The 26031-nt window shown below is 45.4% G+C and overlaps 2 protein-coding genes across 2 annotated transcripts; one reads left to right on the forward strand and one right to left on the reverse strand.

Annotated features, from left to right (window-relative positions):
* Positions 1 to 2941: 2941 nt before the first annotated feature.
* LOC137817580 (uncharacterized) lies at positions 2942 to 6287 on the forward strand. Its single transcript, XM_068620862.1, has 2 exons — positions 2942 to 4040; positions 6172 to 6287. Exons 1-2 carry the CDS (start codon positions 2942 to 2944, stop codon positions 6285 to 6287), a joined length of 1215 nt encoding a protein of 404 aa, XP_068476963.1.
* Positions 6288 to 18497: 12210 nt separating this feature from the next.
* Positions 18498 to 19133, reverse strand: LOC137817586 (uncharacterized). The gene has a single exon (XM_068620872.1). The coding sequence runs from the start codon at positions 19131 to 19133 to the stop codon at positions 18498 to 18500; it is 636 nt and encodes a 211-aa protein (XP_068476973.1).
* Positions 19134 to 26031: the final 6898 nt, after the last annotated feature.

A 26031-nucleotide genomic window follows, 5' to 3' on the forward strand; every position in this document is an offset into this window, starting at 1 on the left:
GATCTCCCCCCCACGTGGCTTTCACAAATTCCTTCATGGAGTTCAGCCATTATCCTAGTGCATTCATCTCCACTTATGCACGTCAGGATTGGGTGTGTAAACTCGTGCCTGAATAACGTCCCGTCCACCAGGGTATACCTTGCGGCATTTCTTTTAAATTTCTTGCCGTCTTCTGGTTCCGCTGGGAGGATCCCATCTGCAAAGTAGCGTCTGTAAGGAGTCATCCACTTACGCTAGGGGCCCTCGCCGTTCCCTGAGTCAAAGACCGATGCCTCTCTGGCTTTCCCTTGGATACACTGACCTGGAGAACATCCACTCTGTTATCTGCTACATACTTACGCGGCGCCTTGAGGGTCTCTTGGATGACCGTCCTCTGCCTTCCCCCCTTGCCTGAGCTGGCCAGCTTGGCGAGCAGGTCAGCACAAGCGTTTTGCTCTCTCGGGACGTGCACCAACTCAAACGCCTCCAACGCCCCCTTCAGCACTTGGACGTACCTCAAATACGCAGCCATCTGCCGGTCTTTTGCTTGATATTCCCCTGTCACATGCCCCATAACCAATAGCGAGTCACTCTTCGCCAAGAGGCTTCTCGCACCCATCTCCTTGGCCAAAAGCATTCCTGCGATCAGGGCCTCGTACTCTGCCTAGTTGTTGCTTGCCTTGAAGGCGAACCGTAGGGCTTGCTCAATCAACAACCCATTGGGCCCCTCCAAGACTATTCCGGCGCCACTTCCCTGCTAATTCGAGGATCCGTCGACTAATAACAACCACTGGGAATCAAGCTCCACTTCCTGTTGGGCGCCTCCTGGTGAGAGGTCTGCGACGAAGTCTGCATAAATCTGCCCCTTGATGGAGCCCCTGGGCTCGTATACTATATCAAACTCTGAAAGCTCCACCACCTAGCGAACCATCCTTCCAGCGACATCTGGCTTCTGCAACACCTTCTGGATGAGGAGATCCGTCATCACCACCACCGTAAAACTATGGAAATAGTGGCGGAGCCTCCTGGCAGAGAATACTACTGCCAAGGCTGCTTTCTCCAAAGATTGATACCTCGTCTCCGGGCCCTGCAAGGCCTTGCTCACGAAGTATATAGGCTTCTGCACCTGATCCTGCTCTTGAACTAGCACAGAGTTGATGGTCCATTCCGTCACTGCGAAATACAAGCGGAGGGGCACACCTGCCCGTGGCTTGCATAGCATGGGAGGCGTCGCCAGGTACTCCTTCAGCCTGAGGAAATTTGTCTCACACTCCTCTGTCCACACGAAGCAGCGGTTCCTTTTCAGGCACTGAAAATATGGGTGGCCTTTATCTCCACCAGCGGATACGAACCTTGACAAGGCCGCCATGCGCCCCGTCAACTGCTGCACTTCCTTTACTGAGGTTGGGCTCCGCATGGCGATGATTGCTGCACACTGTACCGATCAGGTGATCGGAAGTGGACGTGGCAGCAAGCAGCGATAATATAGGCGTGTTGAACGGGGCACCTGGCTGACAGAAGGGAAGTACATCGGAAAGTCTGTGTAGTCGCCAATTGTTGGCTTGGCGTTCTCCGATCTCTAGTATGTATAACCGGCGGTCACCAAGCTTGCGTCATAGTCGCCGTATGTGAGTTTTAGGCGATCAAGTGGTTAGAGATCGCCTAAAGGGGCACATCGCCGAAAGATCAGGAAGGCTTGCTTAAGGCTTTCAAGGGGTACAAGTACGAAGGACGAGGTTATCAGATGATCATTCCCTAGCTAGAGGTCGAGGCAAGGGAACAGTTTCCCAGAACATGCACGATGTGCAAGTGAAGCAGATCGTGATAGCGGCAGGCGAGACCACAGAGAAGGTGTGCATGGTGACACCCCGTACTCGCCGCTTCAAGGGGTCGCGCTCCAAGGAAGCTATGCACCAAGTTACTCCTTGCATGGGTAACTTAGTTGAATAGCTTGAAGAGTAGAGGTGACGCTCAAGTAGAAGGGGGCTCCAGATGGCAACACGTGTACAACTGGATGCGAGCCACGTGTCCAGAGGTATAACTGTCAGGAGAGAGAAAGTGCTCAGGTATATAAGGAACTCTTAACAGACTTTGAGGTACGCTTTTTGAGAACACTTGAGTACGCTTTGAGAATACTTTCGAGTACACAGAGATTCACTGCGCACGGTTCCTTGAGTTTAGATTTTCTCTCTTAGTTTTTGGTGATTCCGTCACTGACTTGAGCGTCGGAGCGCGATCGGTCGCAGCGGCGCCACTCTGTTTTCTTCAGGTTCTTGCGAGGAATTGAGGCGTGAAGGACAGAGGCTAACGTGGTGCGAAGCTGATCGAGAGGAGCATCCTTTGATGTGGCAACACTCTTGCACTCAGGTCAACCGGCAGGATCATTAGGCGCCCACCACAGCGTGTTTCCCATCCACAGCGTGAGTTTCTTGAAGTTTTTGCAGTTTTTGTGTGGTTGTGTGCTGGTGCAACAATTTTTGGCGTTTTCCACCGTTTGTTTGGGTTTTCGATCGGTAGTTTGAAGTTTCTTACCGCTTGTGCGAGTTTCAATCGGTAAATTGAAGTCTTTACCGTTCGTTCGTGTTTCTGACCGGTGAATCGGGAGTTTTGGTGGAGAAGCAGTAGGTTCGTGTTGAGATTGCAAGTTTTTATGGAGGTTATGGCATCCGAATCAATCTCGTGCTGTTGTGGTTGCGTTCTTGGAAGTTCTTTGGATTTTAAGAGGTTTTGACCGATTGATTGCTGGATCGATCGTTTCGCTGGTGAAGGTTTTGGTCGCTGAAGTTTGATTTGTTGATATTTCACGAGAAAGATGAGAAGTTTGATGTGCCAACCGCTGGAGAAGGCGCCATGACCATGGCGCAAATGATGGAGATCATGCGCGCGTTGCAAGCAAATGTGGAGGCATCGCGCGTAGAGCAAGTGAAGATGCACGAAGACCTGGTCGCCTCTCAGGCCAGAAATGAGGAGCTCAGCAAGGTCACTGAGGAATTGCGTCAAGCTCTCCACGAGCAGAGAGGATGCACAACCGTTGAATAGGTTTGCTCAGGCGATCACGGACACGGCGATCCCTGCGAGCGTGGTACCTGTGAAAGCTTCTTTCACCAGCGTGGAGGATCCTGAAGCACATCTCAATGCGTTCCACACGCAGATGATGCTGTCAAGAGGCTCAGATGCTGTCTATTGCAAGATGTTTATGAGCACGCTTCAGGGAACAACGCTGGAATGGTTCGTTAGCCTGCCTACAGGTCACATAACCAATTTCCAACAGTTTTCGAAGCTTTTCGTCGACCAGTACATTGTAAACAAGGCGCCACCTAGGGTGTCTTACGACTTGTTCGACGTGAGGCAGTATCAGGGAGAGTCTCTCAAGGAATATCTGAATCGTTTTGGAGCACAGATGGTCCGCTCGCCTACCAAAGACGAGGAGATGTTGGTATACGCCTTCAAAAAGGGCGTACTACCTGGACCTTTCTGTGAGGCGCTAATTAGGGGCCACCCCGCCACGTTTGCTGAAGTTCGGCGACTTGCTGTGGCCCACATCGCCGACGAGAGTGAGGTCGCCGAAAAGAGAGGGAGCGTGGCTCCTGCTAGGCCACGGGCCCAGACTAGAATTCAGCCGCAGAGGGTGCTGGAGACGGCGACGGCTAAAAAGGATCAAAGGACTCGCCATCCTTACGATCCAAAGAAAAACAAGGGAAGGGGCCCAGGGCGCCCTAGGGAGTTTAATCGCCCACCCAGGTACAAGTTCGTCATGGGGTTGGTGGACCTGATCGCCATTCCCAACATAGCGGCCAGGCTTAAGGCACCTGAGAAAGTTGGCGACAAGGTGTTAGGGCCAAAACCAAACGCCTGGTGCGAATTCCACCAGAGTTTTGGTCACACCCTTGATTCGTGTTTGGCCCTGGGTTACCAGCTCGGCGATTTGGTCAAGAGTGGCTTCTTGAATGACTACCTGTTGGACAAGAGGACGAGGCAAGCGTCGAGCTCTCAGCCGGCGAGCAGTGAGGGTCAGCAGCATGAAATGCCCACTCACGGCGAGATCCACACCATCGCTGGAGGTTTCTCAGGTGGTGGATGCACTGCATCACAGCGGAAGAAATATGCAAGGTCTGTGATGGCAGTAGATTTGTTCGAAGATCACTCGCCAGATGTGGACATTACGTTCACGAAAGAGGATCTCAGGGACGTTGTACCTCATGACAATGATCCCATAGTTGTCTCACTAGTCACGGCGGGAAGGAAGGTCCACCAGGTACTGGTGGATCAAGGAAGCTCGGCAGATGTCATGTTCTGGCCGACTTTCACCAAACTGCAATTACCCCTTGACCAGTTAAGGCCCTACGGAGGATGCTTGTATGGGTTCGCTGGTGACCAGGTGGAGGTCAGGGGGTACATTGAGTTGAGAACTACATTCACAGACGAGGCGGCCTCGAGGACGGAAAAGATCAAGTACCTCGTCGTGAATGCCCCCTCGGCGTATAACATTCTGTTGGGAAGGCCGACCCTCAACAGAATAGGAGTTGTGCCCTCAACCAGGCACATGAAGGTTAAGTTGCCCTCAATGGAGGGGGTGGTGATCACCATAAGATCTGACCAAAAGGAGGCAAAGAAGTGCTACGAAAATAGCCTCAAGAATAAGAGGTCAGTGAGCTACATCACCACGACGCCGCCACCCGGTGTGGAGCCCAGGCCAATAGAAGGGCGAGTTGTTGATGCGACGATGGAAGTGACCGCCGAAGGCGATGTTATCATGGTAGACGCTGAGGTTGAAGGAAAGAACGCCGGTCGGGAAGAAGAAGCGAGAAACCGCCTAGAGGAGGCTAGGGAATCGGGAATCGCTAAGGCGGTGATCGCCAGTGAAACCAGGCCCAAACCCGTCGAGGAGTGGCTCGAGAGGGAGATCGGGGGCAAGGTCTTCAAGTTGGGAAGATCTTTGGAAGGTCAGCTCCAAGACCAGATCGCCAAGCTGATAGAAGACATCTGGATGCTTTTGCATGGTCTGCTTCAGACATGCCGGGAATCGACCCCGATTTCCTGTGTCACCACCTAGCAATGGACACACAGGTCAGACCAGTGCGACAGAGAAGAAGAAAGTTTAATGAGGAGAGGAGACAGGCGATTAGGGATGAAACGCAAAAGCTCCTCGCCGCAGGACATATCAGGGAGGTCCAGTACCCTGAGTGGTTAGTTAATGTCGTGCTGGTAAAGAAGAGCAACGGGAAGTGGCACATGTGCGTCGACTTCACAAACCTAAACAAGGCTTGTCCAAAGGATTCATACCCTTTGCCAAGTATAGATGCCCTGGTCGACAGCGCAACAGGGTGCAAGTTGCTGAGCTTTCTGGACGCCTTCTCAGGGTACAACCAGATAAAGATGCATCCCATGGATGAAGAGAAGACCGCCTTCATGACTGAGAGATCGTGCTACTGCTACAAGGTGATGCCTTTTGGGCTGAAGAATGCGGGGGCCACGTACCAAAGGTTGATGGATAAGGTACTTGCACCGATGCTGGGAAGGAATGTGCAAGCATACGTAGATGATATGGTTGTGACCTCGTTAGAAAAAAACAAGCACATCTCAGATCTGGAGGAGTTGTTCACCATGATCGCCAAGTTCAAATTAAAGTTAAACCCCGAGAAGTGCATTTTTGGCGTAGAGGCAGGGAAGTTCTTGGGTTTCCTCTTGACTGAGAGAGGAATTGAGGCAAATCCTGATAAGTGTGCTGCCATCTTGGCAATGAGAAGCCCGGCTACCGTGAAGGAGGTGCAGCAGCTTACAGGTCGGATGGCCGCCCTATCTCGTTTCGTGTCAGCTAGTGGAGAGAAAGGCCATTCGTATTTCCAATGCTTAAGGCGAAGCAATAAGTTTGTCTAGTCGAAGGAATGTGAAGAAGCTTTCGTGAAGCTTAAAGAGTACCTGGCGAGCCCGCCGGTTTTGTGCAAACCTTTGGTAGGAACCCCTCTCAGGTTGTATTTTGCTGTAACTGACAGGGCGGTCAGTGCGGTGCTCGCCCAAGATCAAGATCAGGCTCAGAAACCTATCTACTTCGTTAGCAAGGTGTTACAAGGCCCAGAAGTAAGGTATCAGGCCTTCGAGAAAGCTGCACTGGCGGTCGTATTCTCGGCGAGGAGGTTGCACCACTATTTCCACAGTTTTACAGTGTTGGTGATGACTGACTTGCCTATCCAGAAAGTCTTAAAGAAGCCCGATGTAGCTGGGAGAATGGTGAAGTGGGCAGTGGAGCTGTCGGAGTTCGACAACAAATACAAACCCCGAGGACCGATCAAGGGGCAGATTTTCGCTGATTTTGTGGTCGAGCTCTCGTCGGAAGCAGCACGAGTTGAGGGGGACGATTTTCGTTGGGTACTTTCGGTGGACGGATCGTCTAACCAGCAAGGTAGCGGTGTTGGAGTCATTCTAGAAGGGCCCAACGGCGTGCTGATAGAACAATCCCTGAGGTTTGCCTTCAAAGCTAGTAACAATCAAGCAGAATATGAGGCGTTGATCGCAGGCATTTTGTTGGCCAAGGAGATGGGGGCTAGGGTATTGATGGCTAAGAGTGACTCATTGTTGGTCATGGGACAAGTAACAGGCGAGTTCCAGGACAAGGATCCACAAATGGCGGCTTACTTGGAGTATGTGCAGGAGTTGAAGGGTTCCTTTGCCTCGTTTGAGGTGGTGCATGTACCGAGAGAGCAAAATGCCCGAGCTGACTTGCTAGCCAAGCTCGCCAGTTCGAGCAAGGGGGGTAGGCAGAGGAAAGTTATTCAAGAAACTCTGAAGACGCCCAGGGCGTTTGTGGCAGACCACCAGGTTCTTCAGATAAGCAAGTCGACGGAGAAAGCGGCGAGGAGTCACAGGTCCTTGACCCAGGAAACCTTGAGATCGCCGAGAATAAGAGCATGTCGAGGGGAGAGGGTGAACGTGGCGCAGGTCTGCGCTACGCATAAGCCGGACACATGGATAACGCAATACCAGCGCTGCCTGGCAGATGGCGTTCTCCCGCTGGATCCGACGGAGGCTAGGAAGATAAAGAAGAACTCCAGCAAGTTCACCGTGATCGACGGCGAGCTGTACAGGTTTGGGTTTACACACCCACTCCTAGAATGTGTGCACGGAGAAAAATGTACAAGAATTATGGCCGAGCTCCATGAAGGCATATGTGGGAGTCACGTCGGGGGTCGAGCTCTGGCTGCAAGAACTCTCCGTGCAGGTTATTACTGGCCAACGATGAGGGAGGACTGCAAGAAATATGCACAATGTTGCAAGCAATATCAGCAGCACGCCGATTGGCACAAGGCACCTCCAGAAGAGCTGAAGTCATTTTACAGCCCTTGGCCGTTTCATACTTGGGGAATTGACATTCTGGGACCCTTCCCATTGGCGGTCAGGCAGATGAAGTACTTGGTGGTGGCGATTGAATACTTCACCAAGTGGATCGAAGCGGAGCCAGTAGCCCAAATCACTGCACATAAGATCGAAGGCTTTGTATAGAAGAATCTCGTGTGCCGGTTTGGCGTGCCTAAACGCCTAGTGTCGGACAATGGAACTCAGTTTGCGAGTCACCTGTTGAAGAAGCTATGCGAAGAGGTGGGAATACAGCAGGTGTTTGCATCCGTCGAGCACCCACGGACAAATGGCCAAGTAGAGTCTGCCAATCGAGTATTGCTGAGAGGTTTAAAGAGAAGACTGGAGAAAGCTAAGGGATCGTGGGCTGAAGAGGTACCCCGCATAGTTTGGGCGTATCATACCACTAAACAGTTAGGAACCCACGAGACCCCGTTTAGCTTGGTTTATGGATGTGATGCGATCATTCCAGTTGAGATCCAGGAAAGCTCGCCGAGATTCCAGAACTTTGTGGCGGAAGACTCGAACAAAGAAAGAAGATTGAATCTGGATTTACTGGATGAGGTCAGGGAAGAGGCAAGAGTAAAGGCCGAGGCAGTAAAAAGGAGGATTGAGCGAAGGTATAACTCTAAGGTAATGCCAAGGAAGTTTAGAGGGGGCGACCTGGTGATGAGGAAGGCCCATCAGTACAAGATGGAGAACAAGTTATCGCCTAAGTGGACGGGACCGTTCAGAATAACCGAGGTGCTCGGGAACGACGCCTACCGCTTAGAGACGTTAGAAGGAGGGGCGATCCCTCGCACTTGGAACGCCACGCATCTCAAATTATATTACAGTTAAAGCTTTGTAAGTAAAAACGAACGTGAAGAGATTTACATGCTTTCTGTTAAAACAGTTTGAAGGGGGCACTCTTTTTTCCCTAAGGAGGGTTTTTAATGAGGCCACCCAATAAAGAAGAGTTTTCAAAGTTTAAAGTTTCTAAGATTGCATGCTTGTGGTTTTGAAAGTTTTCAGAAGAAAGACCTTATCACTCGAACGTGATCTAAGGCAACGACAAAGTTATGCTGCATGCTTTCTAGTTAAAAGTTTTAAAGTCCCCATCGTTTTTCGGCGATTGGCGGCATCAGTTAAAAGTTTTAAAGTCCCCATCGTTTTTCGACGATTGGCGGCATTAGTTTAAAGTTTTAAAGTCCCCATCGCTTTTCGGCGATCGGCGGCAGTAGTTAAAGTTTTAAAGTCCTCATCGTCTTTCGGCGATCGGAGGCACCAGTGATGACTAAAGACCTCAACGCTTTCGTGCGTCTTGAGGCAAGAAGAGAAAAAGTCCTCCTCGCCTTTGAGCGAGTGCAGGTGAGAAAGAGAAAAGTCCTCCTCGCCTTTGAGCGAGTGCAGGCAAGAAGAGAAAAAAGTCCTCCTCGCCTTTGAGCGAGTGCAGGCGAGAACAGAAGAAGTCCTCCTCACCTTTGAGCGAGTGCAGGCGAGAACAGAGGAAGTCCTCCTCGCCTTTGAGCGAGTGCAGGCAAGAACAGATCGAAAGACCTCTCTGCACAAGCAGATAGAGGCAAGATTAAAAGTCCTCAGCGCGTCCAGAGGGGAGGAGATGTACACCCTGGGCAAGCCGAGGCACCAGAAAAAGTCCTTCTCACCTCAGAGTGAGTTCAGGCAAGATGAACTGAAAGGTCAAGGGTGTTCGTGACCTTAAACAGTGGGAAGGGAAGGAAAACGCCTTTCCCCCCTTTAAGTGAAACATCAATATTGACTCAGTAAGACCAGAGAAAGCTTCCACGCTTGTAGGCGGTGTGAAGATAGATAAAATCCTTCTCGTCTTGAACGAGTTCAGGTATGGCGTGAAGGGTGAAAGAAGTTAAAAAGATAGCTAAGGTAGGTTCAAAGAGAACACCTCACTATCCAGCTCATTGTTCTGAAACTCAGGGAGGTAGAGAAGGATCCGAAAGGCGCCTCTACCCCCTAGATGAGGGAACAATGGTCAAGTTATGAAGGTAAGAAAGGTCACATCGCCAGAACCCTACGGCGATAAGAAGAATTCCAGGTGATGACAGGAATAAGGGCTCACTTTGCTGGGCAGATCAGGTAAACTGTATTTTGATACTAGTTTGAGTTAAAACCTGTTGCCTAGTAAGTAACTTATGTTAAGGTTTGTTGCCTTGAGTTCACAAGTTATATTAAATGTCATCGCTAAAGAGTTAATAGTTGCTCAAGTTTACTTTGAGTTAACAGTTTGATAAGTTGTTATAAGATTAACAATTTATTCAAGATCGAAGCAGTGTGTGAAAGGTGAGGCTCGAATGTTGCTGAGTTAATTCGTTTGAGTAAGTCTCACCATATGTTGGTAAACCACACAACAAATAAAGGTAAAAGCGTGCAAAGTAAATAGAAAGACGATATACGAGAAGTGAAAATCATATAAGTAGCGACTGTTCAAGTTTGCATGCATATAAAAACAATTGCATAAGCAGCGTCATTACAGATAAAAGTCTTTACAAAGAAGAGGTGATGGAGGAAGGTAGCTAGTCTTCAGAGGGTACAATCTTCCCATCCACCACCTCGTTGCTGATCGACACCATGGAAAGGTCGAGGTCCGGATACTGGCATGCTACTTGCTCCAGAGCGGCGTCGAACTCGGCGGTGAGGACTTGGGCAGCGCTCTGCTCGAGTTCGTGTGTTTGCTTCTTCAGCTCTTCCGCTTCCTCACGAGCTCGAGCGAGTTCTTCAGCAGCCTTTTTGCCTTCGTCCCGAGCTTGGCCCAACTCTGTAGTAATCTTTTTGGCCTCCTCGCGAGCTTCGGCGAGCTCAGCGAGAGCATTGTCCCTTTCCTTCTCGACCTTCCCAAGGAGAATCTCCCGATCTGCCGATCTCTTCTCGAGGTTCTCCACCCTGGACGCTTCCGCCTTTTTTGCAGCCTCCAGATCTGCCACCTTGAGCCTATATGGGACCAGTTTGCTCTCCAAGTCAATCTTCTCTTGGAGTTGGAGGTGCAGTTTTTGGCGCAGGTCTGAGGCTTCCTTGCGCGTGCTTCTTAGATCCGCGTCCATTGCATCCTCCAGCCTCGAGTGCTCCAGCTCAGTCATCAGCAAGTTGCACGTGAGCTCAGCCTCAGCCCTTATCATCAGATTTGACTCCTTGAGCGCGGAGTTCTCCTCTTGAAGCTTCTTGAGGGAGTTCTTCACAGCTCTTGATACAAGCAAGGGAAGATCTTCCGCCATAGTCTTCAGTTGGGATGTGAAGGGCCTCAAGGTCTCTTCAAAGGAAGTTGGGAGGCTTGGGGTTGCTGCTGGAGGTGGTGGAGGAGTTTGGTGCTGACTTTCACCACCACCCTCTTGAGTTTGTAGGGCGAAAGGGGCTTCTAGGCGTGGTGGTGAGGTCGGGGATTCGGTTATCAATATTGGCGAGACCTGAGTGCCCTCATCTCCTCCTAATGCGGCCCCAGTGATAGATGTGGTTGAAGGAGGACCCTCTCCGACAGATACGAACGGTGTTGAGGCGCTCAGAGGGTTCTCTACATAGTTAGGGTCGCTGCTTTCAACCACTAAGGGTGCGGCGGCCAGGGGCATTGCTTGGACTGGTTGTAATGGAGCTGGAGGTGAGGGCGATGTTGGTGTTGGGAGTGTAGGTGGTGTAGAGGTGGCCACCCTTTTCCTCTTAGCGACGAGGCCATCCTCGGTTTCCTCATCATCATCTTCTTCCTCTTGCACCACCTGAGGAGTTTTCCTTTTAGGTCTCCTCAAGATTAGCTTTTTCCTTTCTGGGGCGGGTAGTACCCCAGAAGAAGTTGGACCTCGGGGAGGAGTTTTGCCTTGAGTAGCGGCGATCGCCACCACCGGGTTGGGCACAGCTTGGGAGCCCGCCGCGAGCTTGTGGGATCGGGCGATCGCCCTCAATTCCGCCAGTTTCCCTTTTCCCAACATGTTATCTGCACAAGGTAAAAAACAGATTACCAACCAAGGCAGAAGCAAAACATGCAAGTGCATTCATACAAAGATGACACAAGTAGTACATGGATGAAAGATCAAGGTCAACACAGAATAATGGGATGCCAAAATAGAGTGGTGAAGACGCTAAGTTAGTGTTAACTCGAAGTAAGAGACTTGGTACTGGAGTAGGGGCTAACCTATGTGTATTTCGAGTTGGCTCTCGAAGAACTCGTAGGGAATAATTGAGGCAGTGGGGAAAGTGATGTTGACGGCAGCCACGCTCTTCCAGAAGAGACAAAGATCTTTGTCTAGCTCCCCCATGTTGTCAGGGCTCCTTGGTCTCCTGAAGCTGTCCTTAGAGTCCTTGTTTCCCTTGTTTACCCAGTACAAAGGGAAGCCGTCAAGCAGGGAAGGGTCTTGCTAATTCTGGCACACCTTCACAAACTTCCCTTTCCAGTCTTTATAAGATTGCTGGAAGATTGAGAAGATTGATCTCCCAGCAATCCCGTTCAAGCTGACCCAGAGGCGATCTCCGGGGTTCTTTGCCTCAAACAGGAAGAGGAAGACGTCGACTGAGGCCGGCAACAACAAGTGCGCACAAAGAATTTGGAACGCCCTTACAAACGCCCAGTTGTTGGGATGAAGCTGGGCAGGGGCGATGTTGAGCTCGGTCAGCAAATCTCTCTCAAAACGAGTAAAAGGAAGCCTAAGCTTCACTTTCTTGAACAAGGTAGTGTAGATGAAGCAGAACAACTCGCCGTTGTTCCCCTTATCGTCCGCGCAGATCGGTTCACCCGGGAGACAGGGCAGCACGGCCACTTTGCTGTCATGCTCCTTGTGGAAGGAAAGGTCGGGTTGATCTCCTTTCCTCAATTGGTGCACGCCCAACTCAGTGTTTATCGAGGAGGTCTCTTTTAGCAGAGTTGGGGTGGCCCAAGGATAGAGCTCCTTATAGTCTTGCGGAGGAAGGGAGGCTCCTCTGGCGAGTGGTGGAGTTACCTGGGTAGGGTTGGCGTGAGAAGAGGTAGGCCTCTCAGCCTGAGTAGAGGGAGCACCAGAGGCTCGTGATGGGTCGCGTGTTGATGGAGAATTTGTCCCAGGGACAACCGTACGAGTTTTGGGTAGAAGGTTTCGCGATGAAGAAGGAGGGCTAGCGGTGGACTTCGTGTGAGCCATCACAGGAACTGCAAAGGAAAGAGAAAGGGATGAAATGAAGCTAGCAGAGAATGACTCGATTGGGGACGAAGAAGATAGAACGAACGACTGAGGGTTCGCTGGGATGGACGTTATCAGGGACGAAACCTTAGGTTACAAGAAAAAAGAATAACAACCCACAGCGTATGCTTCAGACAGATAATGGATGATGCAAATCGGTTAAAATGCAACAAATACCAATAAGAAGAGCAAAAGGGTTACCTTTTTTATGATCGGATGAGCGCTGAAGAAAGTTGAAGATTGAGAGAGACGAGGAGTTTCGGGGTTCGCAGAGAGAGCGTTTGGGATGCTTGAGGATGAAGAAAGATGATGGAACAGTGAATAGTGCGAAGGGTTTAAGGGTTTTCGAACGTTGTGGGAAGCGCAAACGGCAATTGAAAACGACCGTTTATGAAGCCACGTGTCGTTTGATTAAAGAAGGGGTTGGTGGAGCGTCAGAAAGGCAAAGGGTACGAACGTACGGAGATCCGTACAAGCGCCACGTAGGTCGATGATGATTTGACTTCTTAGTCTTTTCGCTGGACAAGTCTCAGCTTAAGTATGGGGGGCTTGTGTACCGATCAGGTGATCGGAAGTGGATGTGGCAGCAAGCAGCGATAATATAGGCGTGTTGAACGGGGCACCTGGCTGACAGAAGGGAAGTACATCGGAAAGTCTGTGTAGTCGCCAATTGTTGGCTTGGCGTTCTTCGATCTCTAACCGGCGGTCACCAGGCTTGCGTCATAGTCGCCGTATGTGAGTTTTAGGCGATCAAGTGGTTAGAGACCGCCTAAAGGGGCACATCTCCGAAAGATCAGGAAGGCTTGCTTAAGGCTTTCAAGGGGTACAAGTACGAAGGACGAGGTTATTAGATGATCATTCCCTAGCTAGAGGTCGAGGCAAGGGAACAGTTTCCCAGAACATGCACGATGTGCAAGTGAAGCATATCGTGATAGCGGCAGGCGAGACCACAGAGAAGGTGTGCATGGTGACACCCCGTACTCGCCGCTTCAAGGGGTCGCGCTCCAAGGAAGCTATGCACCAAGTTACTCCTTGCATGGGTAACTTAGTTGAATAGCTTGAAGAGTAGAGGTGACGCTCAAGTAGAAGGGGGCTCCAGATGGCAACACGTGTACAGCTGGATGCGAGCCACGTGTCCAGAGGTATAACCGTCAGGAGAGAGAAAGTGCTCAGGTATATAAGGAACTCTTAACAGACTTTGAGGTACGCTTTTTGAGAACACTTGAGTACACTTTGAGAATACTTTCGAGTACACAGAGATTCACTGCGCACGGTTCCTTGAGTTTAGATTTTCTCTCTTAGTTTTTGGTGATTCCGTCACTGACTTGAGCGTCGGAGCGCGATCGGTCGCAGTGGCGCCACTCTGTTTTCTTCAGGTTCTTGCGAGGAATTGAGGCGTGAAGGACAGAGGCTAACGTGGTGCGAAGCTGATCGAGAGGAGCATCCTTTGACGTGGCAAGACTCTTGCACTCAGGTCAACCGGCAAGATCACACACTTATCGGGGTTTGCCTCTATTCCCTGCTCAGTGAGCATGAATCCCAGAAACTTTCCCGCCTCCACCCCAAAGACACATTTCTCTGGGTTCAGCTTGAGGCGGTACTTAACTATCGTGGCGAACAGCTCTTCCAGATCAGCTGTTTGTCGCCCTCTTTCCTGAGAGGTCACCACCATGTCGTCGATGTAGGCTTGCACGTTCCTTCCCAGCATAGGTGCAAGGATCCTATCCATTGACCTCTGGTAGGTGGCGCCTGCATTCTTCAGCCCGAACGGCATGACCTTGTAGCAGTAACTACACGTCTCGGTCATGAACGTCGTTTTGCTCTCATCGCGTGGATGCATCTTGATCTGATTGTACCCTGAGAATGCATCCAAGAAACTCAGCATTTTACAGCCTGAGGCGCTCTCTACCAACGTGTCGATGCTGGGCAGAGGATACGAGTCCTTGGGGCACGCCTTTTTCAGGTCGACTGTGAGAACGGCATGAAACATTCGCGATCTTCTGCTTCACGACTCCCAGGGTGGTCACGCAACCCGCGGCGCAACTCTTCGTTCACGCGACACAACTCTTCATTCCTTGCCTGCGACGCCGTCAAATCTGCCTGTATACGCTCTTGCTCAACCTTTGATGCCGCCATCGCTTCCTGCAGGCCTTGCATCATATCCATGACCTGCCGCATGGTCATGTCACCGCTCTCAGCGCGCATCGAACTTTGCCTTATTGTCCTCATTCTTGCAGTTTCTTGAAGAACTTCGAACTGTAACAGTGGTTCTTGAAAATCCTTCGGTGAAAACGAGCGGAATCACGAACGAACGGTACAAACTCAAGAAAACTGGGGAACGAACGGTTGGAACTGATGAAGACCGAAAAGAATCGGTAGAAACTGGGCCAAACTAAAGAACGATCGGTGAAACTAAATGAAAACGCGAACAAACGGTGGAACTGAGCGAAACTTCAACGACGAACAACGAAAACTTGAACTGGACCGAAAGCAATCGGTGAAACTGCGTAAACTTCAAGATGAACGGTGAACCTTGCAAGATTCTTGGAAAACTTCTCGAAAACTGCTACTGAACATCTTAACACTTGCGGTGGGACAGATGTTTTAGATCCGCCCCACGGTGGGCGCCAAATGTTCCTGCCGGTTGACCAGAATGTGATTCATGCGTAGCTGTGACTCGCGTATCAAGAACACCTTCGTCTTAGTTCCAGATCTTCACCCTACACCGTCGTGAGTACATGAAACAGAGAGAACAAAGGGCGCCCTCGCGACCGTTTGCACTCCAATGATCAAGTCAGTAGACAGAAAACACTATGCACCTCCGTATTAGAACACCGTAACTGCGATGTTCTGAAGGCGCGTAACTGAATTCTAACGAACTTCTCTCTTGTACTCAAATCACTCGTGCGTACAGTGTGTAAGCGTGCAAATGATTACAACGTACCTTACTAAGCTTCCAGAAAAGCTTATATACCTTGGGTTTCAGTGCTTACTGCCACGTGGCTTCTCTGACTTAAGCATAACTCCACGTGGAAGGCCTTACGACGCTGTAAATCCCAGCGCGCAAGTCTTCCTTCCTCGAAGTGCATCCGGCGTAAGGGGTGACTACCTGGGTGCCAACTCATGCGCCCCAGCCTCTAGTCACTCACCCAGGGAGTATATCAGTCTCCCTCTCGTACCATGCGCGTGGATTACCCCTGCGGTGTGGCCCTCTCCCGAGTCGTATGTGTCCTAGGGATTCTCCAAAGGTGGCGCGGGTAGCCACGTCCTACACCTCACACATGAGTACTTCACGAGTCAGGTTACTCCCTACTGGTACTGGGAATATGGCCTTGAAGCCACCTTTCTCTTCTCTTTATTACTGTTCTGAGGTACCGGGGCCCGAGGCCTCCTCGCCCGTACCGTGGCCTCTTATCGTGCCTCCCCCTCCACGGTCTTCCCTACCCATGGGTTTCGAAGGTTGGCACCATCGGGACCAAAGCGCGCTCTTAGGACAACGAGTCACGCCTTTAAGGTGGGAGACGCTTAAACCTAGCGACGCCCACACATGGCGACGCCCATACATGGCGACGCCCATACATGGTGACACCCATATATGGCGATCCCCAAACATGGCGATGCTCAAAGCGGTCAACACACTAACTTTCCTCCTTGGAACCCCTTGGTGGGTCCCATCGTATGTTTGACTTTGGTCAACGCCCGAGGACGGGTCGGTACAAAATCAGTTTCATATTTGGCTGGACAAATTTTTCATTGATTAATTCTTCATTGCTGATAAATCAGTTTCTTTAAATCTGTTTTGATAAATCTGGTGATAAAAACAACCGGTTGAATTTCTACATCAAGCTTAAAATCAGTTTCATATTTGGCTGGACAGATTTTTCATTGATTAATTCTTCATTGCCTTTCACTTTACCTTCAGTACTTGCGAAAATCTTTCAGAAACACTTGACCCTCCCTCTTGTTTTTGCCCTATAATTCTAACAATTTGGGCTTGTGCCAAGCCCACCTTTCATGACAAGTGCTTCTAGGTTTAGGATTTCTTTTACCTACCTTTTAAAAGGCTTCTCACAAATGACACCTGTTCCGTCCGGTTGACCGGGACGTCTTCGTGCGTGGCCTCAACCGTCAGCTAAGGACTCCTTCCCACTGATTGCCTGCGAATTCCTGCAAAAAAGAGGACAAAGAGGCGCCCTAGCGGCCGTTTGCACTCCGACGCTCAAGTCAACCAGCAAGAAACACCAAAAAACTGTCCACCCCCGTATCTGAGCACCGCGTGTGGCACTCTGAAGGTGGTAAAAGAACTGTGTATCTGTGTGTGTGTTGTCTCCTTTAGGCAGAAATCTTCTCCGATCACTTGTACGTGACCTTAAAGCACGAGCAAGCAACCAAAGAGTTTTTCCTCAATTTGCCAAAGGTTCCAACCCTTTTTCCGACATTCTCAGCGCTATTTAAACTGCCCCCCAGCATTTAAAGCGCCTTAAAGCGCTTTTAAACTCAAACGTAACGCACTCATTAAAGCGCTTGATTACGAAACGTAGCGCATTTAAGACGTCGAAACGCTTGGGAGCCATAATAGTACCTGAATGCTGAAAAGGGAAACTGTATTGAATATCTTTAATTACCTGGCACCTGACTAGAGGGTGTTTCTATTCCGGCATTGCTGTCATATACGTGGAGGGCCTCACGACGCCTTGACCCCATCTGGGGGCGTTTCTGCCCATCCGGGGACGTTTCTACGTGTGGGTCCTCCTGCTTGGGAGTGCTACTGCGCTAGGGGTGGCTTTTTGGGTGCCAACTCATGCCCCCAAGTATCTAGCCACTTACTCTGAGAGCGTATCTGCCTTCCTCTCACACCCTGCACCCGGTTATCCTGGGCGTGACCTTCCTCTTGGGTCGTATCTGTCCCGAAGGCGTCTCTGGGGCGGCAGGGGTACTTCGCGAGTCAGGCTGCCCTTCACTGGTACTATCACTATGGCCTTGAAGCCACCTTTTCCTTCTCTTTATCACTTTCCCGAGATATCGGGACCTGAGGCTTTCCCACGACGTCGCTCCCTCCATGGTCTTTCCTACCCATGGGTATCGGGGAACCACACCGTGATTGCCTTGCTTTTACACTGTTTGATCTGGCGACGCCCTCGCCTGGGCGACGCCTTCACCTAGGCGACGCCTTCACCTGGGCGACGCCTTCACCTAGGCGACGCCATGCCTTAGTGACGCCTTGTCCTGCCTTGGCGACGCTTCCTCTTGGCGTCTCTACACCTGGGCGACACCTTGAGTTGACTTTGACCTTCCAGTCGTTGACTTTGACCTTGACTTAGTCAACGCCCTGATACGGGACGGTACAACACCCCTACCCCTCTGTCTTGTTCTCCAAGACACTCTCTTCTATAAATAGAGTGCCTTACCTCATGTATTTCACACTTGATTTTGAATATAGAAAAGAAACTCTACAAGACTGATTTTGTGAGACTTGTGAGCTCTCATTTTTGGGTCTTATCTTGGGTGGGTAACATCTCAAGTGGCGACTCTTTGCACCACTCATCTTGGAGTCCTCTTTTCTCCAAGTGGCGTGACAACCTTCTTATTCTATAAGCTCTCTTCATATTTTCCTCTTTTTATCTTTCTTTACGCCATCCTTCCATTCCATATATGTCTTTTTCTACTCTTTAATTTGTTTTTTTATTTTATTCTTTTCCTTTACTTATTCCTTGTCTTAATTTTCGTGCATCATTTGTCACCTTATAATTGTCTTTTTCTCTTTGCCCTTCTGAAGTGAACCTTCACTTTTACTTAACCACTTGGTTAAATTCGTGTCCAGTGGAATCTTCTTAGGGTTCTCACCATAATTGCTAAATAAAAAATCATAAATAAAGAGCAACCAATAAAATGTGCAATCCTAAAATCAACTCACATCAAAGCTCATGCCCAATCATCTTACAATGAGAGCAAAATGGATGGAGCCATTCATATTCCACATCAGCTACACAAGCAAAGTCTGGACGTTCAACCAAGAGGTGATCAGGAAGAGGGGGACAACATATCAATATCCACCAACACTCTAGCAAAAAAAACCCTATTCTTTCTCGTTGTATGATCATCCAAAAACAAAGGGTTACCAAGACCTCTGGTGATGGAAAATATTGTCGTTGGTCTCCAATACTCCAAAGGTAAATGGTAAATTCTAACCCAGTCTCGAGTTTTAGTACTCTTCATAGTAGCTGGAACAAAGTCTTTTATCCAGGCAAACAATCTCATGAAACTAGGAGATAACTGCAATGAACCCATCCCGAGGGCCCATCGCATGTATTCTAAAGAAGCGAACTCAAACTCATAGAAACCCTTCCCAAGAGGAATTGCTTTCAATGGTCTGAGAGCCTTCCACACCAGTTGCAACTTTTTAGTTAAATCAAGTTGTGTGAGAGGTTTATCCCCCTTAGATAGAATAACCTGATTGTGTAAATGGGTCTTGCAATCCTCAAGACCAGTCAAGTAATATGCCTCATCAACTCGGACAACAACCATGCCTCCCTTAATATAAGGAGTAGGTAGTTGGGACAAAGGAATGTCACATGTATTTCCCAAAGCCTGAGCAAAAGTCAACCTTTGGCCTGGCATAACAAACACTTTCTTATTACGGAACACTTCTCGATCCATCAAACAAGCCCATGGGATGAGGAAACCCGTCGAGCCCTCCACGATTCTCAAAGGCTAACAAGTTGTGGACTAGCCCAAGCCAGCCACCACCGTCCCACTGGCCGTACCACCCAAAAATCTTGACTTTACCACAAATGTTGATAAAAATCGTGACTTTACCACAAATTTTGATAAAAATCGCGACTTTACCACAAATTAGAACTGGCTACATGAAAAATGTGGCAACTTTGGTTGTGTACAATAAAATTTCCAAGAAGAAATTTAAGGAAAGAATACACCTTGGATGCATACGTAGAGAGCCACCGCGATACCGACCAGCACCCACGAACCATGCGCCACCACCGTCCACCACCAAGTTGGAGAATTAACGACCACCCACACAAACTCTAGTCGCTCCAAAATCCTTCGGAGAAGAGAGAATAAAGAAAAAATATTATCTCCAAAGAGCTATTTTTATCCAACTCATTATGTTTGGGATGAATCTCATTTGTTTAAAATTAGTGTAGATAATTTACTGAGAAGATGTGCTCCACTAGATGAAGCCAAGAGAATTATATGGTAATGCCATAATTCATCACATGAAGGACAATTTAATGGGGAAAAGATAACTGCAAAAATTATTCAATCAAGTTTTTTCTGGCTCTCGTTGTTTAAGGATACACATGTTTTAGTACAAAGATGTGATAGGTACCAAAGAACATGAAGCCTTTCTAAAAGACATGAGATGCCATTACAAAACATTCAAGAAATTGAAGATTTTGACTGTTGAGGCATTAATTTTATAGGACCTTTGCCATCTTATTTTTCAAATCAATATATATTATTAGCAGTTGAGTATGTCTCTAGATGGGTTGAAGCACTTTCAGCACAGAATGCAGATTCCAAACAGTCATTAAATTTTTTAAAAGGAATATTTTTTGTAGGTTTTGTACTCCTAGAGTATTGATAAGTGATGGTGGTTCTAATTTTTGTAATACCTAGTTGAATAAGGTTTTAGAACATTATGGGGTTAGTCATAAGGTGGCTTCAGCTTATCATCCACAAACAAATGGGTAAGTAGAACTTTCTAATAGATAAATAAAAAAAATATTAGAGAAAACAATGGCCTCATCGAGAAAAGATTGGTCAATCAAGCTTGATGAAGCTTTGTACGCCTATAAGACTGCATATAAAACTCCTACTACTCTTTCTCCATTTCAATGGGAAAGCATGCTATCTTCAAGTGGAATTAGAATACGAAGCATATTGAGCATTAAAGACGTTAAATTTAGATGTGAAAGCTGTTGGGGAAAAGAGAAAACTGCAAATCCAGGAACTAGAAGAGATAAGATTAAATGCCTAAAGTTCTTCAAGACTCTATAAAGAACACACAAAGAAATGTCATGACAAGAAGATTATGGAAAGAAATTTTCATATTGATCAATATGTGTTGTTATTCAACTCTAGATTAAGACTTTTTCCAGGAAAGTTAAATCAAAGTGGTCAGGCCCTTATATTGTGAAAAAGGTAAAGCCTTATGGTGAAATAGAGTTAGAAGACCCAATATCACATAGAAGCTGGGTAGTAAATGGTCAAAGGGTAAAGCCATACTTGGGTAATGAGAAGGAGAACTTCACAACGCTGATTTTTTTAAACGACCCCTAGAGAAACAAGCATCAAGCTATAAGTTAAATAAGCACTTACTGGGAAGCAACCTCGTGCACATTTAAGTTTTATGATGATTTGTCTTTATTTTTATTTTTACTGCTTAAAAAACCATGTTTTAATGTAGGGAAACTTGCCCAAGCGTCATATGTCTCACTTGGGCGGGTTTGACGACGTAAAAGTTCAATTTTTGTGTAGGGAACCTCGCCTAGGTGCAGTATATCTCTCCTAGGCGAGGTTGACAATGTTAACTCAATATTTCTTGTAGGGATCCTCGCCTAGGCGTGGTATATCTTGCCTAGGCAAGTTAGGCAGATAAACAAGGGGTGCTCTCTGGAGTCATCTTGCCTAAGCGAGATAAATCTTGCATAGGAGAGATTCCACATATAGAATCTCTCCTGAGTAAGACATCTAATTCGCTTCAATGAGTTTGACGGTTCCAAAGTACGAAATTAAAGGCAACCCAATCCCTATACGCCTCCCGATCAGTTTGCAACCTATGTAGCTTGGCTTAGGGACAGGTTCTATTATTAAAGGGGGTCAGATCTAGCAAACAAAGCAAGGCCATCTACACCTGTAAATGAATACTTTAATATAAAGCTGGATCACTTCTTAGGAAGAGAGGATTGAGAAAAACATGGTTTTATTTTTCTACTTTTCTTTTCTTTTTAGTTTTTTTTTGGTTTATTTTTTATTTCTGTTTATTTTGTTATTTTTATGTTTTGAATTATTTTTCTTGAATGAATTTTAATATTAATTTATTTGTTGAGTAGTTTTCTAGTTTATTTTCCACAAATAAAAAAGAACTACAATAATAAGTTTGAGTTGTGGAAAAAGGGACTTCGTGTTTAAATATTAAATAGTGAGATGAATTATACATAGGTTAGAAAAGAAAATATGATTGAATCCCTATTCAAATGTAGTTAAATGATACATGAAAATTTAACAGAATGATTAATTAGAACAGAGAATGACAAAACAACAAGGAATGAGACCAATTAAACCAAGTGAGTGTGTGAACCTTAAACAATTTTGAGAGTTTTACTGATGAATTGAAAGTTGTGGTTGCTTAATTTTTATTTTTTTATTACATCATAAAAGATTATAAAGATGATTGAGGCATTTGTTTTAATTAGGAACCCAAGGCCAAATAGCCAACCTTTATTTTATTAGAAGTCTAATTTTTTATATATCCCCTTTGATCCAAGAATTTTTGTTATGATTGCACCCTAAAACCTTTCATGATATATTTTTCTACCCTTTGTCATGTTTAAGGAAGGAGAACATAGATGCAAAACAAAAAGAGTATGTTAAAAAGAAAAAAAGAAAATGAGAAAAAGAAAAATTCATGTTAAAATGATGAAAAAAAATATAAATAAAATGAGTTAAAGTGTGAAGTCAAAAGAAAATGGTGATTCGATAACAAATATGTTCTATAATTGGATTGTAGGTATGTTCTTCTTCTTTAAGATATGCATTTTGTTATCTAAAAACTAATACTTTTTGGAAGCCCAACCTCATTATAACCCTGTAAAAGAACTCAAGATTAATGTTTCTAATATGTTTGTGATATGAAGATGAAATGAAAAATAAGATTATAACCCTAAACTCCGCACCCAACTATTATTTATCCACATTCATATTTCACATAACTTTGTGTCTTTGTTACTAGATATATCATACAACCTAGGGAACATGTCTTTGAGTGGCATGTTACTACCTATTTGTCATCCCAAACTCTGATATATTTCCCTTTAACAATTTTCCATTGAATGTCATTTTTAAAACAACTTCCCCACTCCTCCATACTAGCTATAATCTTGATACCCCTCCACCAGATAAATTCATCATTTTTTACTCCTATATTTCTTATTTCTCTCCACCCCCATATTTAGATACTAGTATTTCTTTCCAAAGCCCTTCCTTTTGTGTCCCTAAACGCCAAATCTACTTTCCTATTAGGACTATGTTAAAAAATCTTATCTCCAAGATCCCAAACCCTCCATCCTCATTAGATTTGCACACTTTTTCCCATGATACCCAAGTTATTCACCTTCCCTGTCTTCCTTAACCCCACAAAAACTGCCTTTGGATTTTCTTAATTGTATTTGTGACAACTGTAGGAATTTCAAAGAAAGGAATATAAAAGAGAGGAAGATATGTAATCACTGATTTCAGAAGACAAATTCTCCAGCCAAAGGATAAGTGTCTTCCTTTCCAACCTACCAATCTTTTCTTTATTTTATCAATTATCCCATCCCAAAATATAAATTTTCTATGATTTGCCCCACACTCATACTAAGATACTTAAACAAAATATTCATTGTATCGCAATTCAGAACCGAAGCATACATATGAATTGTATTTGTATCCAAACTTGTGGATGACTACTCTGGGAGCTTTTGGCTTGGGCGAGTGTTGGTGCATTTCAGCTTCCCTTTTAAGCTTTGTCTATTTTTCTTTTGCCCTTCCATCTCCATTCTTCCCTAAAATCCTGAAATTAATAAAAATTTAGGAATAAATCATTCTTATACAAATTATAATCACAAAATATGTAAACAGGTTTAAATTCATAAATTAGGGGTTATTTTATGGTTATTTTATCAATTAATATTCATAACTGTATGTATTTTAATATGAAATATTACTGAAATCTGGCAGTTATCAACTTCCCCCAACTTAGAATCTTGCTTGACCTCAAGCAAAGTAAATGAATATAACTAAATCATTTTTTAATTTAAATATCAAAACCGCTTAATTCACTAAACAACAGATTAAATTAGAAACTTATGTTACTTCTAAATTCAAATATAGCAAAATATGGATACGATCAACTTCAAAGATCACATCAAAAATAATAAAATGACAATTCATCAAGGAATTTCTTATATGCTCACAGATAAGTGTTTCTCTCTATTTTCCCTTAATTGTAACAAATCATGAATTGGAGACGTAGACGATTTGAATGGAAAAGGGACAAATAAATAGGTTATTACAAGAGCTAGATGGTATACAATTGCGTAAAGAAGGAGATGATGAATGACAATGGAAGACTGATGTGACACATGTTACACGGTAAAATAAGCTTATAACAAAATTTTGAATGATTTAAGTGGAGAAGAAATGTTTTTATATGAACACTTTTGGAAAATTAAAGCCCTCCCTTATGTTCACTTACTTTAATGGAGAGTGTTAAACAACAAAGTAACAACCAAAGATAAGTTAGGCCCTTGGGGAGTACATCTAGATAGCATGTTGTATGTAATGTGTGGTAAAAAGGAAGAATATGTTAGCCATCTCTTTTTAATGTGTGAAGTGGTTTTGGTGGCATGAAACCTATGTTATAGGTGAATTGAGGAACATACAATACTGTTGAGCATGGGAGCTTTGATGTTTCAAATCCAAGATGGAGTTTGAAGTTGTGTTGCTTTTGGTTTGAGTTTAGATTAGAATGTTTAGAATCTATGTAAAGATCACTTCTTAATCCTTGCATAAAGCTTGGCCAATTTGTTTTAAAGAAACAAAGTGTTTTTCTAAGCAAAGGGAAAACAACCGGTTGAATTATCGATATAGTTGGTTGTTTGTCACTTAGCTGGCTTAAAGGTTTTGAAACTGTTTTTGACTTGGTTATGTAATTGTCTAACCAATTCAACCGGTTAAATCGTGGTTTCAACCGGTTGATTGTGTGTTTTCATAACAGTTTTTTGAAAACCTGTTTTAGCTGTTTTGAATGGGATCAAAACTGTTTTAGCTCATTAATGCTGTCTTGAACGACTAGTTTTCAAGTGCTATAAATATAGCATTTCTTTCAAAACGTATATACAAATTTTACAGAGATTGAGATTTGTTTTTGAAATAAGTTTTCAAAAAGTTTGCAAGATTGCTGTTAAGCTTTGCATTGGTACAAGATATGATCATAGGGCTTCTTGATATAATATTATTTTTAATAATGATAGGCCTATTCCCAAAGAGATTTTTACTATGACACAATTGAAATCTTGGTTTTGGATTACCGAAAATGAAAATAAGACTTCTTTTTCGTATCCTAACAGGTATTATAAGTTGTTTGGAAACTCTCAAAAAATAAAATCAAAGCAATAATCTGATTAAAATTTGATTTACATAATGTTTATGGGCTATAATTGGTTAGTTGATATACCAGGATGGAGGCCATTAGCTAAATTTGCAGGTGGAAGGATCACAAATGATTACATCATGAGCTAGGATAAGTAACATTCAATATCTCTTCACTTGAATCTATAATTGGAATGGGTGTAAGGGGAAGTCTCCACCTAATCATGTAGAATTTGCTGTTAAAGGTCCTGGACTTGGATGGAAAGCAAAATAAGAAGCACAAGTTACTGGTTGGGTTTGACCACTTCATATCTGCTAGGTTTCTGGTTTGATGTTTGCAGGTGGAAAACAATCGCTCAACGAGACTTTCATCACCTTGGGCACAATATTGTGAAGGAGAAATTACATTATCCAAGTAGGAGCAAAGTGAGCATGTCTAGTGAATGGAGTGGATAGATAAGCTCCAAAAGCATCATAAGTTTTTTGTCAGCAGCTATAACGAAACAAGGTGGAAAATCTGCTCAAAACTTGGGCACAAGGTTGGAAAGAGGATGGAAGGATCTAAGAATGTTCACAACATTATCGAATCTCATGGACAATGTAGTTTGATAGTACGCTAACGCAACAGTCCCTGTACTGTCAAAGCAAGGATATATCTACATTACTATGAATGGAATTTTGGAGGAAAAAACATGGAAAGCTCAACCAATACCAAAGGTTCAAAGGCACTTCTGCTGGAATTCCACTATTATGATATATATGTTTTTATTTCTGCTCAACCAATACCAAAGGTTCAAAGGCACTTCTGCTGGAATTTCACTATTATGATAATGTTTTTATTTCTGCGCATCTGGTGTTTTTTTTTTGTACAATTTATGTTTTTGTGAAGTGTTCTAAGGATGATTAAATATTCTTTGTAGGTTTTAGTAGGTTATTGTAGGTTTGTGTTAGTGGTTTTGCTACTTAAACATGTATGCTTGACTACTTGAAGTAGTTTTTTTTGTAATATATGGTTAGAGTTTCTTTTAAATACTTCAATTTATTCATATTTTTGTCGATAAAAAAGACTATTCTCATAATTACTATATTTTATAATATGATTATTTTCATCAAATATTATTATTAATATTTATTTTTGTTTGGCTTTTTTGTTTACATTTTTAATCACTAAACGAGTCTC

Source organism: Phaseolus vulgaris, chromosome 10 (assembly GCF_000499845.2).
Source record: "Phaseolus vulgaris cultivar G19833 chromosome 10, P. vulgaris v2.0, whole genome shotgun sequence".
Classification (NCBI taxonomy): Eukaryota; Viridiplantae; Streptophyta; class Magnoliopsida; order Fabales; family Fabaceae; genus Phaseolus; species Phaseolus vulgaris.